We start from the raw sequence: 15,205 nt of genomic DNA, 5'->3' as shown, positions 1-15,205 counted from the left end.
CTTGGCAGTGTTTCTAAATTCTCTCAGAAATTAGCTATTTCATCATCTCTCTCCAAATTCGGCAAGAAAGGTTAAAGAGGAAACTGAAGATTCATTCTGAAGCACATCTGCAGTATTTCGAATGTTGATAAACAACATTCTCATCTTCTCTCTGAATGAGTACAAAGAAAAGATGCAGTGCTGGCTCAGCCAAGCCCACTGAGTGGCACTTTGCCAAGATGATTCACTTTGCCTCGGAGCAGTCTTACAGCCTTTGTGAAACTGGCTCCCTTTTGGTTGAGGGAAGAAAAAGACTCTTCCAGAGCTGTCAGTCACATCTTAAGCACCTCCAAATGAAGGTCTTATTGGATCAAGTTTTAATACACTCTTAGTCTTCAAACTTTACTCTAGATTTGTTCATCGTCTCACTCTGTAGGCCACTGGTAGCCCTTGGGATTGTTTGTGCAATCTTTGTTAGAATAATAGTCTGACAGTTTAAAATCTACCCGAGGGAAATTAAGGTAAGTGTAATGATAACAGGTGTTCTCAGTTCCTCTGGTTCCCACTCCTCCCTTCCAGAATTGCTACTGCCAGACAGCACTAGTAGAAACCAGTTGATGTTGTCTTTTGTTCCTGGCCTTTCTTGACATCTTAACCATCACTGCAGTGCATGTATGTTTCTCTTTTCAAGCTCACAAAGTAAAACCATCTGAGGGTTTCTACTAATCTGTAAGAAAAATGAAGATGGGATGCCACTATATTTTCACTTACACTTTTTGCTTCCTTCAACTGACACATTCTGTTCCCTAGGGGTTCACAGTAATTTCATTAACCCAGCAGGTTCTCAAGCTTTAGTATACATAAACATATCCTGAAGAACTCATTTAACTTGAAGCTTCTAGACCCAGGGTCATAGACAGACTCAGGAAGTCTGGTGTCTTGTGGGACCTAAGAAGTGTTCTTAATAAGTGTCTTGCCCATGATTCTGAGGAGGATGTTGTGTTGCACAGCGCAGTATTATCTCTGTCTCTGCTTTTTTTGCGGGGGCAAGGGGTTTTGAACTTGGGCACTCAACCTCTGAGCCACATCCCCAGCCCTATTTTTGTATTTTATTTAGTTGCTTAGCACCTCACTTTTTGCTGGGGCTGGCTTTGAACTCATGATTCTCCTGTCTCAGCCTCCCGAGCCACTGAGATTATAGGCATGCGCCACCAAGTCCAGCTGTCTTTCCTTTATTATTCTGCTTTGTTTCATGAAAGATTTGAGGTAGTAGTAGACTGGACCAAGGGTCAATATAAAGTAAAATGCTGTTGTATTTTACTAAACATGCTAAGTTTTGAATAGGATTCTGGTGAGCCTCTTATTGTACCAACTACATCAGAGATTCTACTTACCTATTGAAAATACACTGCAAATCCATGCATCTTCTAAAATCCTTCCCTTAAGTGTGTTCTAAATGATGAATGCATTTTCTACAAGTCAGTCTAAAACAGTCACTGAATATAATCTTATGTGATAGTGATCCATGTTTTAGAATCTTGTAATCTTTATGAGACAGTTATCTATGTTTTAGAATCTTATCAATATTAGAAACTGACTCCCCACTGTGGACTAAGAACAACATGCCAGAGACAGAAATGTTTCACAGTCCTCTTATTCTCTAAAACCATGCTAAGCAGCTACGCCCCAGGCCTTGTGCCAAAGGTCAGATACTTTGCTGAGTTAGCAATGCAGGTCCCCAAACTGGCCTGGCTCAGTTATACTGAGTGCAGATGTGGCATGGGGGATTTCCATAGCCAGGCCTTATATGTGTAAGTGAGCCATGTGCCGTTGGTGGCAGGAGGTAGCATTCTGATGCTTTTGATGTCGTCCCTTGGGACAGAAATGTGCAGTGGCAATGTCCAGTTATAAATATCTAACTTTATTTGAGGCACCAAAAGGCATATCCCTTTTGGTCTTATTTAGAATCATTAAATAGTAGGCATAATTTCTGGGCAAGAGATTCTACAGATATTGTATTTTCTTTTTGCTCTGTAAATTTTGTCTTCTGGGAAAGGCAGACCCATATCTTGGTGTTATGTACTTAATAGTTTAATAATTCCATCTCTCATTCCCCCAAAGAATGTTTTTGTTGCTAAGAGATTTTATATGAAATAAAGGTAGATGTGAGCAAGTAATATAGATTTTGAATGTGTGTAGATATTATGTATGTTAAATTTTTTAAATCTTCAGCTTTATTTACTTTTTTTTTCTTTCTTTTTTTTTGGGGGGGAGGGATACTGAAGATTGAACTGGGAGCTCTAAAACCACTGAGGCGCATCCCCAGCCCTTTTTTTGTATTTTATTTAGAGACAGGGTCTCACTGAGTTGTTTAGGGCCTTGCTAAGTTATTGAGACTGGCTTTGAACTTGGGATCTTCCTGCCCCAGCTTCCTGAGCCACTGGGATTACAGGCATGTAATCCTGGCTTGATTTACTTCTAATTATGATCTCTCTAATATGTTGTGAGGTTTTTTTTCCCTTTAGGCAAGTGTTACTTAGGTTCCTTTTTTTACACTTTTTATTATGCAAAACACTCATAACATGGAATTTAACATTTTAACCCTTTGTGAGTGTGCAGTCCAGTGGCATTGAGCGTGTCACACTGTTGGGCAGCCATCACTACCATCCATCACCCAGCTGTTTTCATCTTCTTCAATGGAAACTGCACACCCATTCCACAGCACTGACTTCCCATTCCTCAGATGCTGCAGCTCCTGGTAAATATCATTCTACTCTCCGTGTCCGAATTTGACTACTCCAGGTAGCCCTTATAAGTGGAATCATAGAATATTTTTCTTTTCATGTCTGTTTTATTTTACTTAGCATAATGTCTTTAAGGAATATCCATGTTGTAGTTCTGTCCGAATTTCATTCCTTTATAAGAGTGAATAATCCTATTGTATGGATTTGCCACATCTTGTTTATCCATTCATCCATGAACATTTAACTTGTTTCCACTTTTTAGCTATTATGAACAATAGTGCTATAAATATCAGTATACAAGTATCTGTTCGAGTTATGTGCTTTCAGTTCTTTTGGGTAAATACCTAAAAGTGCAATTGCTGGATGATTTGGTAAGACTATGATTAATTTTTTTAACCACTGTAATATACTTTGTTTTTGTGGTACTAGAATTGATGTCAGGGCCTTGCACATGCTAGGCAAGCTCTTTACCACCAAGCTACATCCCCAGCTATGTAATGTTTCTAATGTTTTTTGTTCTTATTATAAAAAGTAATATGTTCAGAATGATAAGAGAAATGTGGAACATAATGGAGAGGCATGAAGAGATAAAAAATCATCCACAATCGAATTTCTTATGGATGCTATTAACATTTGGTATTTTTGGTTGTCTTATTTAATGTGTATAAACATATTTGCAAAATTAGGTTTGAAGACTATACACAAATTTGCCCGTATTTGAACTCAGTATTAGATCTAAAATATGTATTTTCCCAAGTCATAGAACCACCTATCAAAATGCTTTTTAATAGCTGCTTAGTATGATACAGATAACATCTAGTATAGAGGTCCAATAATGAAGAATTCATAGAGAGGAATATTTTCCTGTCATTGAAAACTATATATTCACAGATTATCTCATAAAATTAGAAAATTTTCACAAAATGTTTCATGTAAAAATGCAGAAGATGAAACTATCTACCTAATTCACCTTTTATAAAAGCATTCAGCCAGATGGGAGTGGTCTAAGAATAATGTAAACTATTATAGGGATTTTAGATGGGACATGACATACCAGATTTACATTTAAAATCTCACTCTGGCTGCTGGTCACAAAGAAGCAAGAGTGAATATGGTAGTAACCATTAGGAGACTGGTCGTACATGTTAGGGAGAAGGTGATAGAGGCTTAAAGTAGTAGTGGAAGTGGGGAGAAATGGTAGCATTTAAGACCAAGCCTCAACCATTGGGGAAAACACTATGGAAATTCCTAAAGAAATTAAAAGTAGAACTGCCATATGACTCAGCAGCCCCTCTTCATGGTCTGTACCCAAAGGAGATAAAATCACTACCTCATGAAGATGTCTGTACTCCCCTGTTCACTGTAGCATTGTTCACAACAGCCAACGTCCAGAAACATCATCAGACAAATGGATAAAGAAAATCCATATATGAGTATCATTATATTATATCATTAAAATCCATATATGCGTATCATTCAGACTTAATAAGGAGACCTTGCTGTTTGCCACAACATGAATAAACCTGCAGGAGGTTTTGCTGAGTGGAATAAGCCAGTCACAAAAAGAAGGCATTGCATGACCATACTTACGTGTGGAATATTTTTTAAAAGAGCTTAAATACACAGACATAGAGAATAAAATAGTGATTACTATGGGTGGGGTGGCGAAATGTAGGTCAAAGGATATAAAATAACAGGTATGTGGAATGAACAAGTTTATCTGATTACAACAGGAAGACCAAAGTTAATAAAACTATTAAATTAGGGATTTTTGTTACCTAAGTAGATTTTAGTTGCCCTTGTCACACACATTTAAAAAAAAAATGATGTGAGGTATTAGATGTGTTACTGTGCCACACCATAGTAATCATTTTACTGCCTGCCTGTATCCTAAAACATAATGTTGTAGTCTTCAAATATACATAATAAAATGTATTTTAAGAAGACCAAGGGCTGGGGTTGTAGCTCAGTGGTAGAGCGCTTACCTAGCATGCGTGAGACCCTGGGTTCAACCGTTAGCACTGCATAAAAATAAAATAAAGGTACTGAGTCCACCTACAACTAAAACAAAATATATTAAAAAATAAAAGTTAAAAAAAAAAAAAAAAAAGACCAAGTTTTCTGGGTGTGATGGTGTGTGCCTGTAATCCCAGCTATTTGGGAGACTGAAGTAGATGGATCACAAGTTCAAAGCCAGTGTTGGGCAACTTAGTGAGACCCGTCTCAAGATAAAATGAAAAAGGCTGAGGATGTAACTAGTGGCAGAGCATTTGCCCAGCATGAGGCCCTGGGTTCAATCCCCAGCGCCACAAAAACAAAACAAAACAAGCTTTGAGATAGAATAATCAGTCTGTGTAATGAAAGAATGTGGTGTGTGAGAGAAGGGGTGTGTCAAAGATGTTCCTAAATGTTTGGATTTTGCCTGGGTGAGGAACTTCGTTGGTGGGATAAAATTTGAGGGAATGGAAGGTGAAATACTGAATTCAGGGGGTATGTTTCATGTATGGAAGAGACATCCAAACAATGTCAAAGAGGCTATTGGATTTAAATCCCAGTGTTACTAGTAGATGAGCCCCAAAAGGCTGAGAGAGAACTTCACCAAGATCCTCAGAGAGATCTTCTCTAAGTTGTGGGCTATTTTTATTATCTTCAGTATAATATTTTATGCTCATAAATTTTAATATTTTTAAAATCCAACCTAAATGTTGCTAAAATATATTCACAACTTAAATATATAGTACTGATAGAAGACTAGTTAAAAAATAAAGTGGAATGATATTGAAAACCCTTTAGCTACCTTTAATACAATATTTTTAGTTATTCACAAAGGGAAAGTTAGATCTTTTTAAAAATAAGTGAAAAGTGAAGTCTGTAGTACTGAATTGAGAGTAGGAGAATCTGGAAATCTAAATCTTAGGATAAATGTGTAGATTTGTTATTAATAATTATTTTCCCCTCAACTCACATTTGAAAGAATGGTGACCTACTTGTTGCCAGAAGTCTAGTTTAATACACCAGCTTTTAGGGTGGTAGTTTTGAAAGTATACTGAATCTTATATATACATATATATGTGTGTGTGTGTGTGTGTGTTTATATAAATATATAAGTTGTATATATAAGTTGTAGGTGTACACAATACCTTTATTTTTATGTGATGCTAAGGATCGAACCCAGGGCCTCATGCATGCTAGGCAACTGAGTCACAATCCCGGCCCAGTGTACTGAATCTTAACCTATCAGATTGCTGATTATCAATGATTTACTTTTCATGAATTTATCATCCATTAAATAATTTCTGATCCTTTTTTCTAAAGGAATAGTAAATGTTCATGTTTTATTTGCAAATAGAAATATGTAATTTCATCTGTTTGCACTATTTTAAGGGATTAGGGCTGTCATAAATTTCATTAGAATGTTAACATTTTCTTAACTTGAAGGATGTTTCACATTCTGTGTAAATGAATAAGTTTATAAAGAAAAAGGGGTCTGGGGAGTTATCTCAGTTGGTAGAGTGCTTGCCTTGCAAGCACAAGGCCCTGGGTTCGATCCCCCAGCACCACAAAAGAAAAAGGAAAGCTGGGTGATACATTTCCCAGCTACTCTGGAGTCTGAGGCAGGAGGATCACAAATTTGAGACCAGCTTCCACAACTTAGTGAGACCCTGTCTCAAAAATTTTAAAAGGACTGGAGGTGTAGCTCAGTGGTAGAGTTCCAGTTTAAAAAAAAAAAAAAAAAAGGAAAACCTTCCAAGATGAATTTGTTTTCCTTTTTTCCCTTTTAAATTCACAGGTTAGAATGTAAGTAATAGGATTTAGTGTACAAGTAGAATTTATGTCAACATCAAAACAAACTTTTCTACTTTGTGTTGACAGAAATTTCCTTTGTATTCTTCAGGTATAGATTAATCATGTTAATAATACAGCATAAATTAGAATGCCTTTTTTCTAAACAATACTTCAGAGTCCAGGTTTGAAATAGTTGTATCAAAAAGAATATAAGGACTGGGGTTGTGGCTCAGTGTTGGAGCACTTGCCTAGCATGTGTGAGGCCCTGGGTTCGATTCTCAGCACCACATGCAAATACATGAATAAAATAAAGAGGTCTATCAACATCTAAAAAATATATTTTTAAAAAAATGAATATAAGATAGAGAATTGGTAGCTTCTGGCAAAGCAGAATTAAATTCTAGATTAAAAGAAAATAGCAGTATGATTGTTTCCTGTAAACATATCCCTGTAACATTATAAAGCATCTCCTGTACCTTATTTTTGCCTATGAGCTGAGTTTAACATAAGGCGGGGTTTTGTTTGTTTGTTTGCTTTTTGTTTTTGCCGTGCTGAGGATTGAACCCAGGACCTTGTGCTTGTGATCCCCCGCCCCATAAAGTGAAATTTTATAGAGAGATAATTCCTTCAGTTGGTTCCCAAACACATTTCACACATTTAGCAGATGGTGAGACATGACTTAGCAGCAGTATTTTCTAAAACAACTTGGGATTTCACTGACTATAAGCTCAAATTGGGAAGCAGACTTTTCCTTGGACTAAGGAAGAACTTTTTAAAGATTAGAACTATTAAAAAACAGATGACTAAGATGGAGGTATAGCTTAGTGATGGAACATGTATGTGTACCATGCTGGGTTCAGTCCTGCACACACACAAGGACGACTGCCTTTTGGGGGGATTGTAATGAATTCCTGTCACTAGAGATTTCCAAGAAGGGCCAGACATCCTCCTAGGGATTTTGCATAGGGTGTAGACCATATCCTTCTTAAGATCTTCCCAACTCTGTATTTGCCAGTTAGGTTATTTTTCCCATAAAGGAGATATTCAAGATACTCTCTTATACAAAATAGTTACTTACCCTGTGGTGTCCTTCCTTTCTTGCATCCCCTCTTTTTTATTGGTTATTGAGATAAAGTAGACATCTGGAAATAGGTACGTATCATAACTGTCAGCCGCATGTCAAGTGTCACAGCCTGAAGAGCCATGCACCCAGTCCCTCACTGCAGGAGCATTGTTAGCAGCCAGCAGTTCCACTGAGTGCTCCTTCCATTCAATAGCCACCCCACCCTGGACCATGGCTGACCTGACTTCTGATAGTACACAGGTTTGAGGCTGAGCTGCTTTTTAATTGGATCATTCTCTTTTGCATTTGACTTTTTTCTTTGCACATTGCACTCTGAAGATTTGTATTGTTGCATGTAGAGATTTCATTTCATTGCTAATGTGAGACTATCAGAATTCATTATCTGTCATGTCCTTGATGAGTGTTTGAATAGTTTCCTTTTGGGGCTTTTACACATAGTGTTTTATGAACTTTCTAGTATGTTTCTTTCATAGACTTGTATACACACTTGGGCTCATATAGCTAAGAGTAGAATTGCTTTGTCATTGAATGTGCACATGCTCAACTTGCAGATACTACCAACTGATTTGCAGAGTATTTATATTCAGGATCAATTTCTTTGTAAGTGTGTGGTACTGAGGATTGGACCCAGGAGTGCTCTACCACTGAGCTACATCCTCAACCCTTTTTATTGTATTTTGAGACAGGGTCTCACCATGTTGTCCAAGACAGCCTTGAACTTGTGTTCCTCCTGTGAGCCTCCTGAGATGCTGGACTGCAGGCATGCACCCCTGTGTCTAGCGCAGGACCACTTTTAACAGGGTCCTACCATATCAGAAATGTTAGTGTTCCTGAAATCCTATGAACATTTTTTAGACCTTACAATATTTTGATAACTTTGTATTTTTTACTATAGTTGTTTTTACACACCTGATCTCCCTTTCTACATTGTAAGTTTCTTGAGGGATCTGTCTCATTCATCTTTATATATCCCAAAGTATCTTGCACAGTACCTTGCCTAAACTAGGCTCCAAACCTGTTATTTTTATGCAGATTAATGAATAAAGTAGGAAAAGTATGTGTAGTATTAATATTAGGAATGTTTATACATTGAAAAAATATAAATGGGAAGATGTAGAAAGCAACAAGGACAACCTACAAGGGTTGAACAGAATTAATTTATTGATATTTACTTAGATTTTTCTGAATTTTGTAAGTTTTTATGTGTGAGAATTTACTATGAGTTGTGGATTTCAACTACTAGACTTAAAGCCTGGTGTCATCTCCCACTTAAAAACTTGTGAATATTACTTCATGGTGGGCTGCATTTGTTAGTATGAATTTGAAGATTAATGAGAGGGCGCAGGAGAAGAGATGAGAGGGGAGTATTAGAGCAGTAATGACAACACCATAACCCTGGTTGAGTCTCAACTTTATCCTTCTTTTAGATCCTTCTGAGGCAAGAGGTAGTGATTTCACTAGATCATGGTGGGTAAGGCCAAGTTTTATGAGCCAAATAGAATTTTAGTGGTTTTTTAATGTAGTATGTTAATGTTTAAAATTGTTGTTAGAATAGTAGAGATTTGCAGGTGCTTTTCTTTTTCATATTTTTCTCCATATTCCAGATTCTATTCAGTGAATACATATTACTTTCAATTCAGAAAATTTTAAAAATAATTTTTGTTGCAAGAATTGCTATCCTGACTGCCTTTCTTTTATTTCAGTCTTGGCCTGACTATGAGGAGATCCATAAAAATATGATTGAAGTTGCCACATTTTTAGATCTGCCTCGTTTTCCAGACATAACTGAAGCCTGCTACCTTCATCCCAGTGTCTTGAGTATGAAATACTTAATGGAAGTCAATCTCCCTGGTAAGGTGTGGTGTTTGTGGCGAGTCTCACTATTGAGATTGTGATAAGCAGAATGTCGAGTCCTTTCCAGTTACAGACTACTTTTAAAGCCACCTGAAAGGGTCCTAGTAACATGAAGCTTCATTACAAAATCCTTTCTTAAAATTATTCAGAGCCTTTAAAATGGCTAAATGGACAATTGTTCAGAAACAAAGGTCTATCATAGTGTGAGAGACTAATCTTTGAGAGCATACATGGGGTTTTTATTGCAAGTATGCTGAGCGCAAGCAAAGTAGCAAATATTTCAATATGTGTCACTAATGACCTGCTTTTAAAAAGCAGTACTTCTTCATTTGCATGAAGCATTATTATTGCATAATGAATTCTAACTTTAAAAAAATCTGAAGAAGTTTATCTGTGGTAACATTTTTGTTGTTCGATAGCATTTGCTATTTCCAGTGTCTAAAGTAAACAAAGATGGAAGTCTGGTTAGATCATAATGAACTCTCTAAGGCACTGACAGCCTATAAAGAGAGCCTCACTGTGCCTTGCTCACAGTACACCAAGACACAGGTAACCCCGATGGAATCTGCTGATGGAAGCCAGCCCTGAATTTCTTGCTAGACTAGAAATGTGAGAAATTCAGGACTTTTATTAAGAGAAAATGCAAACATGCTATGATTACATCATTGTTTAAGCAATATCAAAAATGTGATTGAATGTTTTTTTGTTTTGAGATTGGGTATTACTCTGTTGCCCAGTCTGGTCTTGCATTTGTGGGCTCAAGTGATCCTCCCACCTCAGCCTCTTGAATAGCTAGGAATACAGGCATGTGCTACATGCCCAATTGGAATGCATTTTAGAGGGAGGAAAATGCATATGTGAAAAAAGCATATACAACATTGTATGTACGTTAGCTAGCTATAAAAGTAGAAATATTCAGTAACAAATATAAATGTCTATAATTTAAATTATTTTTTAAAACAGGAACAAAAACTTTCCAAATGTATCATTTATAAAGCTTAGAAATATGATTTAAATATAATTTAAATGAGATTTAAGAAGTCACTATTTGATCAGAACTCCAGAATTTGAAAGATCTTGTTTCTGTTTTGATGTGTTACATAGATCAAATTACTCTTTGGCACGGTTTTTTGTTTGTTTGTTTGTTTGTTTGTGGTGCTGGGGATTGAACCCAAAGCCTTGTGCATGCAAGGTAAGCACTCTACCCTCTGAGTTATATCCCCAACCCTTTGCCACTGTTTTGTATATACTTCTTCAGTGGTTCTCACAAGGATGGAAAGTTCATTTCATCACATATTCTAAAATCTTGAACTTATAAAGAGAATAATAGGTTATGGAAGAGACACATGGATTACCAAAATGTGATAGTCTGTTTAATAGTATCATGTTATTGTGCAGAGAATAGCAGTGTTTTCTGGATGCTCTTATAGAATATAAAAGTATTTCTTACCTAATTATTCCTAATTTTACTCATTTAGTGAATCAAATTAAATGTATTAAAATATGCAGAGAGGCATAATTGTCATTAATTGACTTTGGAGGCAGTATTATAAAGAATCAGGGAAGAGAAATTTCACTTCTTAAAATCTGTTCATTAAAAATAATTTGAAATATGTGGAAAATATATATATATAAATGTTATTAGTCTCCTTATTTATAATACTGAAAAATCAAAAACAACTTAAAAATCCAAGAAAAAAGATAATATTTATATAAATGATATATTTATAAATTCATTGGAACATTATGTAGCTTTTAAAATAATGTTTATGAAGAGCTTATAAAGGCATAAAAAAGTTTGTTATTATTAAAAAAAACAACCAAATTACAAAATAACATGACCACAAGCTACATAAAATGAAAATATTCATTAAAATATTAAAAATAAAACACCAAAATGTTAAAGGAGATATTTCTAAGTTGTACTTCATGTTATTTTTTTCCCTTCTACTTTTATATCCTATAACTGTCCTGTATTATTTTATTACTTAACAGGGGAAAACAGTTAGCAATGTTTTAAATAGATCTACAAAACAAGATATGGTAATCCTTGAACTTTAGGATTAAGATTCAAAATGTCTGAAATTGGTTTGCAAACCACCCGTATTTAAGATTGTAAGAAGACCTCTGCAATGTGTTCAGAATTCACAAATATTTCTCTCAATAGTGCATTCGACTGTATGAAGCTATTGATCAAAATCCAGACAGCTATAAATTTGGTACTTTTACATAGACATACTCCTGGGCCCCAGAAAGCTAGAGGTGACTTAAGTATGCTGAGGCAACAAATGTCCTTCATTTGTTTTAGTATTGATTGATTGATTGTGGTGCCAGTGGTTGAACCCAGGAGTGCTTTACCACTGAGCACATCCCCAGCCCTTTTTATTTTTTACTTTGAGTCAGGGTCTCACTTAAGTTGCTTACAGTCTCACATAAGTTCAAGGCCTTGACTTGGATCCTCCCACCTCAGCCTCCAAAATCCCTGGGATTATAGGTGTGTCCCACTGTGCCAGGTTCCCCAGTAGCTTTAAACACAACGATGGAGCTGGGCGGGAAGGTTTTAGCAATCCAGACATACCACCCCCCTTGCTGAGCAAGCCCCTTTGATAGCGAGGAGCCAGATTAAACACCTCTCTAGTGTGGTTCCTGCTGTGGGCACTGAGGAGCTTGCTTGGTAGTCTTGCCATTTTAGCCATCAGTTATTTTATTTCTGGAGAACTTTGGGGTTTCCAAAGTGCCCCATGTATATGCTGTCCTTTAGGATGGTGGGAAGGGAAGACAAATGGGGGTTCCCACTGATAGATGAGGTTTAGGGAGATTCAGTGACACCCAGCTGGTTGGTGGCAGATGATTCTTAAAACCCAGTCTTCCCATTTTAAGGCGAGTTTTTCCCCCCATCTCGCTCCTGTTCAGGATGCTGTGCTGCCTTTGCTTCCTTTCTGGTACTTTCTTCCATTTGCTTTTTCATTACTCTGTACTTTTGGCATAAAAAGAACAGTTCCAAAAATATTAATTTTAAAAGAAGGGAAAATTTTCAAGAAATGTCATTCTTTTTATATAACACCACTACTAATGTGGTTTTGATTTTTAAATTACCTGAGAAGAGACTATACTGTCACACAATAGATATTAGATAAAATTTTAGTGAATTTGTTCTGAGATTAATTTTCCATGTTTTAAGTGTATGTATCAGAATGTAAGCGTTCTAGGACTCATTTTTCTGGTTTCTTTTATTGTAACACAATGTCTTATACATAGTAAGCACTCAGTAAATACTTGTTAAATTGAGCTTAATTGTACATCTCCTTATGCTTTTGCACCTGAATGCAGCCCATGAGTAAATTCAGATGGAATCTCTAAGTCAAAATTGTCTAAACAATGATATTTGCAAATTTCTCTTGCACAAAGACCTTCATGACCTAGCTTTGCTTCTCTCTTCACGTTCAGCACTAATGCCTTGTTGGACCATTTGCACTTGCCCAGAGCACCATTTCTTCTTTGCCATAGTCCTCACCAAATCATATTCTAATTTTTTACGTATTGCTAAACCCTGAGCTCCTTGAGGGGAAGGACGGTCTCAGTTTCAAGGATCTAGAACACAGTAGTTGCCCAGTAAATGTTTGTTGAAAAATGAGTAAAAGCTCAGTGAAAACTTTAGCTAAATTATTAGCATCTAGAAGATATGTAGAAATTCTTTCATGCTATATCTTGAAATATCATTGTTACATATATTCTATTTCAATGTAAGCAAAGCACTTTTTAATCAATTAAAAAATTTTTTTTCAGTACTGGGTATTGAACCCACAGTTTTGTACATGCTCTATCCCAGCTACACCCCATCCCTAGTCAGTGAAAATTTTTGCTTAAATATTCAAGGAAGAAAGTAGTTTTCCATTTGACCCATTCTTTACCATAAACAATAATTAGCACCAGTTTGTGTAGGTTGGGAACACAAATTAAAGAAGACTGAGTCACTCTCAAGTTTCAGAGGGAGTCAGAGAAGTGAGCCCTTAACTGCATGCAGTAGGAGAGATGCTGAGAGGGGCCCTAGCACTCAGTGGGGGCTGACTGAAGAAGGCTGCTGGTCTCACACACTTAGAAGTGAGTGGTGTTGCTGAGCAAGAATCAGCCCAGCAGAGTTTAAGATGAGGAACTGGGGAAAGAAATTGACTTTCTTGGTATACAGGAAAAGTCCTGTGCAAAGCAGAGAGGCAAACAAGGACTGGCTTATGTGAAAAAATAGAGATCTGTTTGGGCTGGGAGTCTTAATGGGTTCATGAGAGAAGGGAAATGAGTTAATTAGGCCACAGCTGGGTAAGACCCAAGGGAGGGAGGCCAATTATGAGAGTGTAAGGAGTAAGAGTGGAGAGGGAGGAGCAGGGATGGACTTAAGAACAATAGCACTGACCTAAGAACTTCTGGTATATTAATTCATGTAACTTTCACAGTAACTATCAAATAGATAAAGTAATTATTCCTACTTTATACAGATTTTTTTTTTTTAATTGAGCACAGAAAGGTCATGTAACATGTCCCGGTTCACAAAGCTAGTAAGTGATGGATCAGGGACTCTAGCCCAGGCAGAGCTGTTCTGTAGTCTGCAGTCTTACAGCTGTACTGCGTGCTCCATGGAGGGCATGAGACCAGTAGGACCTGGTAGCTGTCCATTCCATGCAGGTACCTCACACTCTTATTGACAATGGCTATTCTACTTTAATTAGAATAGGATGTGGTACATTTCATTACTTAGATTAGTGAGCAAGAAAATTTGTTTAGTAGAGTTTTCAAAGTATATTCACTTGTATGGTTTTATTTAATCTCAGTTTTTTTCTCATATTTCACACAAATGAAGAAACCTGGGTTAAGTGACTCTATCCAGGATTATAAGGATAGTGATTGGGACACCTAAATATTGATCCTTTGAATTTTTTTGGTTCTGAGTTCTACATTCAGCCTTGGTAAGCATATAATTTCTTTGGGAAAGAAGAGCATCTAGTTAAAACACAGGTCCAGGGCCTCCAGGGTGCTGCTGACCATGGCACCAGCCAACCCCACATCCTGGAGAAGCTTTTGGTCTTAGGTTTGTTTCATAAGTGCACCTGCTGTAGAGACAGGAGATGGGTGTGCAATAACACTGATAAGTATGGGCCAAAATGTGTCCCACAGAGTACATGTTTTAGGAAATCAAAACTGGAAAAGATAGGCCTTGCCAGGATTCCACATTTTCTATACAAAGGTCATTTTTTGTTATGTTTTATTCACGAAATGTTCATCTCTCAAGTTCTAGCATAGTATCATGTCTTAAGTAATGTTTGCTTATATGGGTACACATGTTACTATGGTCTGGTTAGCCAAAGAATGTAATTCACATCTTACTGTTTTGTTCTTCAACAGATGAAATGCATGGCTTGACCTGCCAAGTGGTAAAAATGACTGGAATAGGAGAAGCAGATTTCCTGACATTTGATCCCATCGCTAAAATGGCAAAAACTGTTAAATATGACATACAAGCTGTAGCTGTCATTATAGTTGTACTGAAACTGCTATTTTTATTGGATGACAATTTAGAATGGTAAGTGTGGGGCTGGGATCATGGCTCAGTGGTAAAAGCACTTGCCTACAATGGTAAGTGCACATAGGTTATATGGCAAGTAGTGCTTTCTTGTGCTCATCTTAGCTTTTGTTAAGTGGCAGGGAGAACACTGCTTTTACCTAATTATTCATTGTAAGGGAATCCATGTGTTACCTCAGTAGGAAA

General features: G+C 36.8%; 1 protein-coding gene across 9 annotated transcripts in view; it reads left to right on the top strand.

The window, feature by feature from the left end:
- Positions 1-15,205, top strand: part of Taf1b (TATA-box binding protein associated factor, RNA polymerase I subunit B) — a 69,743-nt gene that overhangs the window by 38,686 nt on the left and 15,852 nt on the right. For all 9 annotated transcript variants that reach the window (XR_007104671.1, XM_047522716.1, XM_047522714.1 and 6 more), the window contains 2 exons: positions 9,297-9,444; positions 14,842-15,019. Coding sequence is in view for 8 of the 9 variants with exons in the window: in XM_047522716.1 (XP_047378672.1) it covers positions 9,297-9,444; positions 14,842-15,019 (326 nt within the window). In the remaining variant the exon portion in view is untranslated. The remainder of the gene's footprint in view (positions 1-9,296; positions 9,445-14,841; positions 15,020-15,205) is intronic.

This window comes from Sciurus carolinensis, chromosome 13 (assembly GCF_902686445.1).
Source record: "Sciurus carolinensis chromosome 13, mSciCar1.2, whole genome shotgun sequence".
NCBI classification, from domain to species: Eukaryota; Metazoa; Chordata; class Mammalia; order Rodentia; family Sciuridae; genus Sciurus; species Sciurus carolinensis.
The sequence above is the reverse complement of the archived record's forward strand: the minus strand, read 5'-3'. Positions and strand labels throughout refer to the sequence as shown.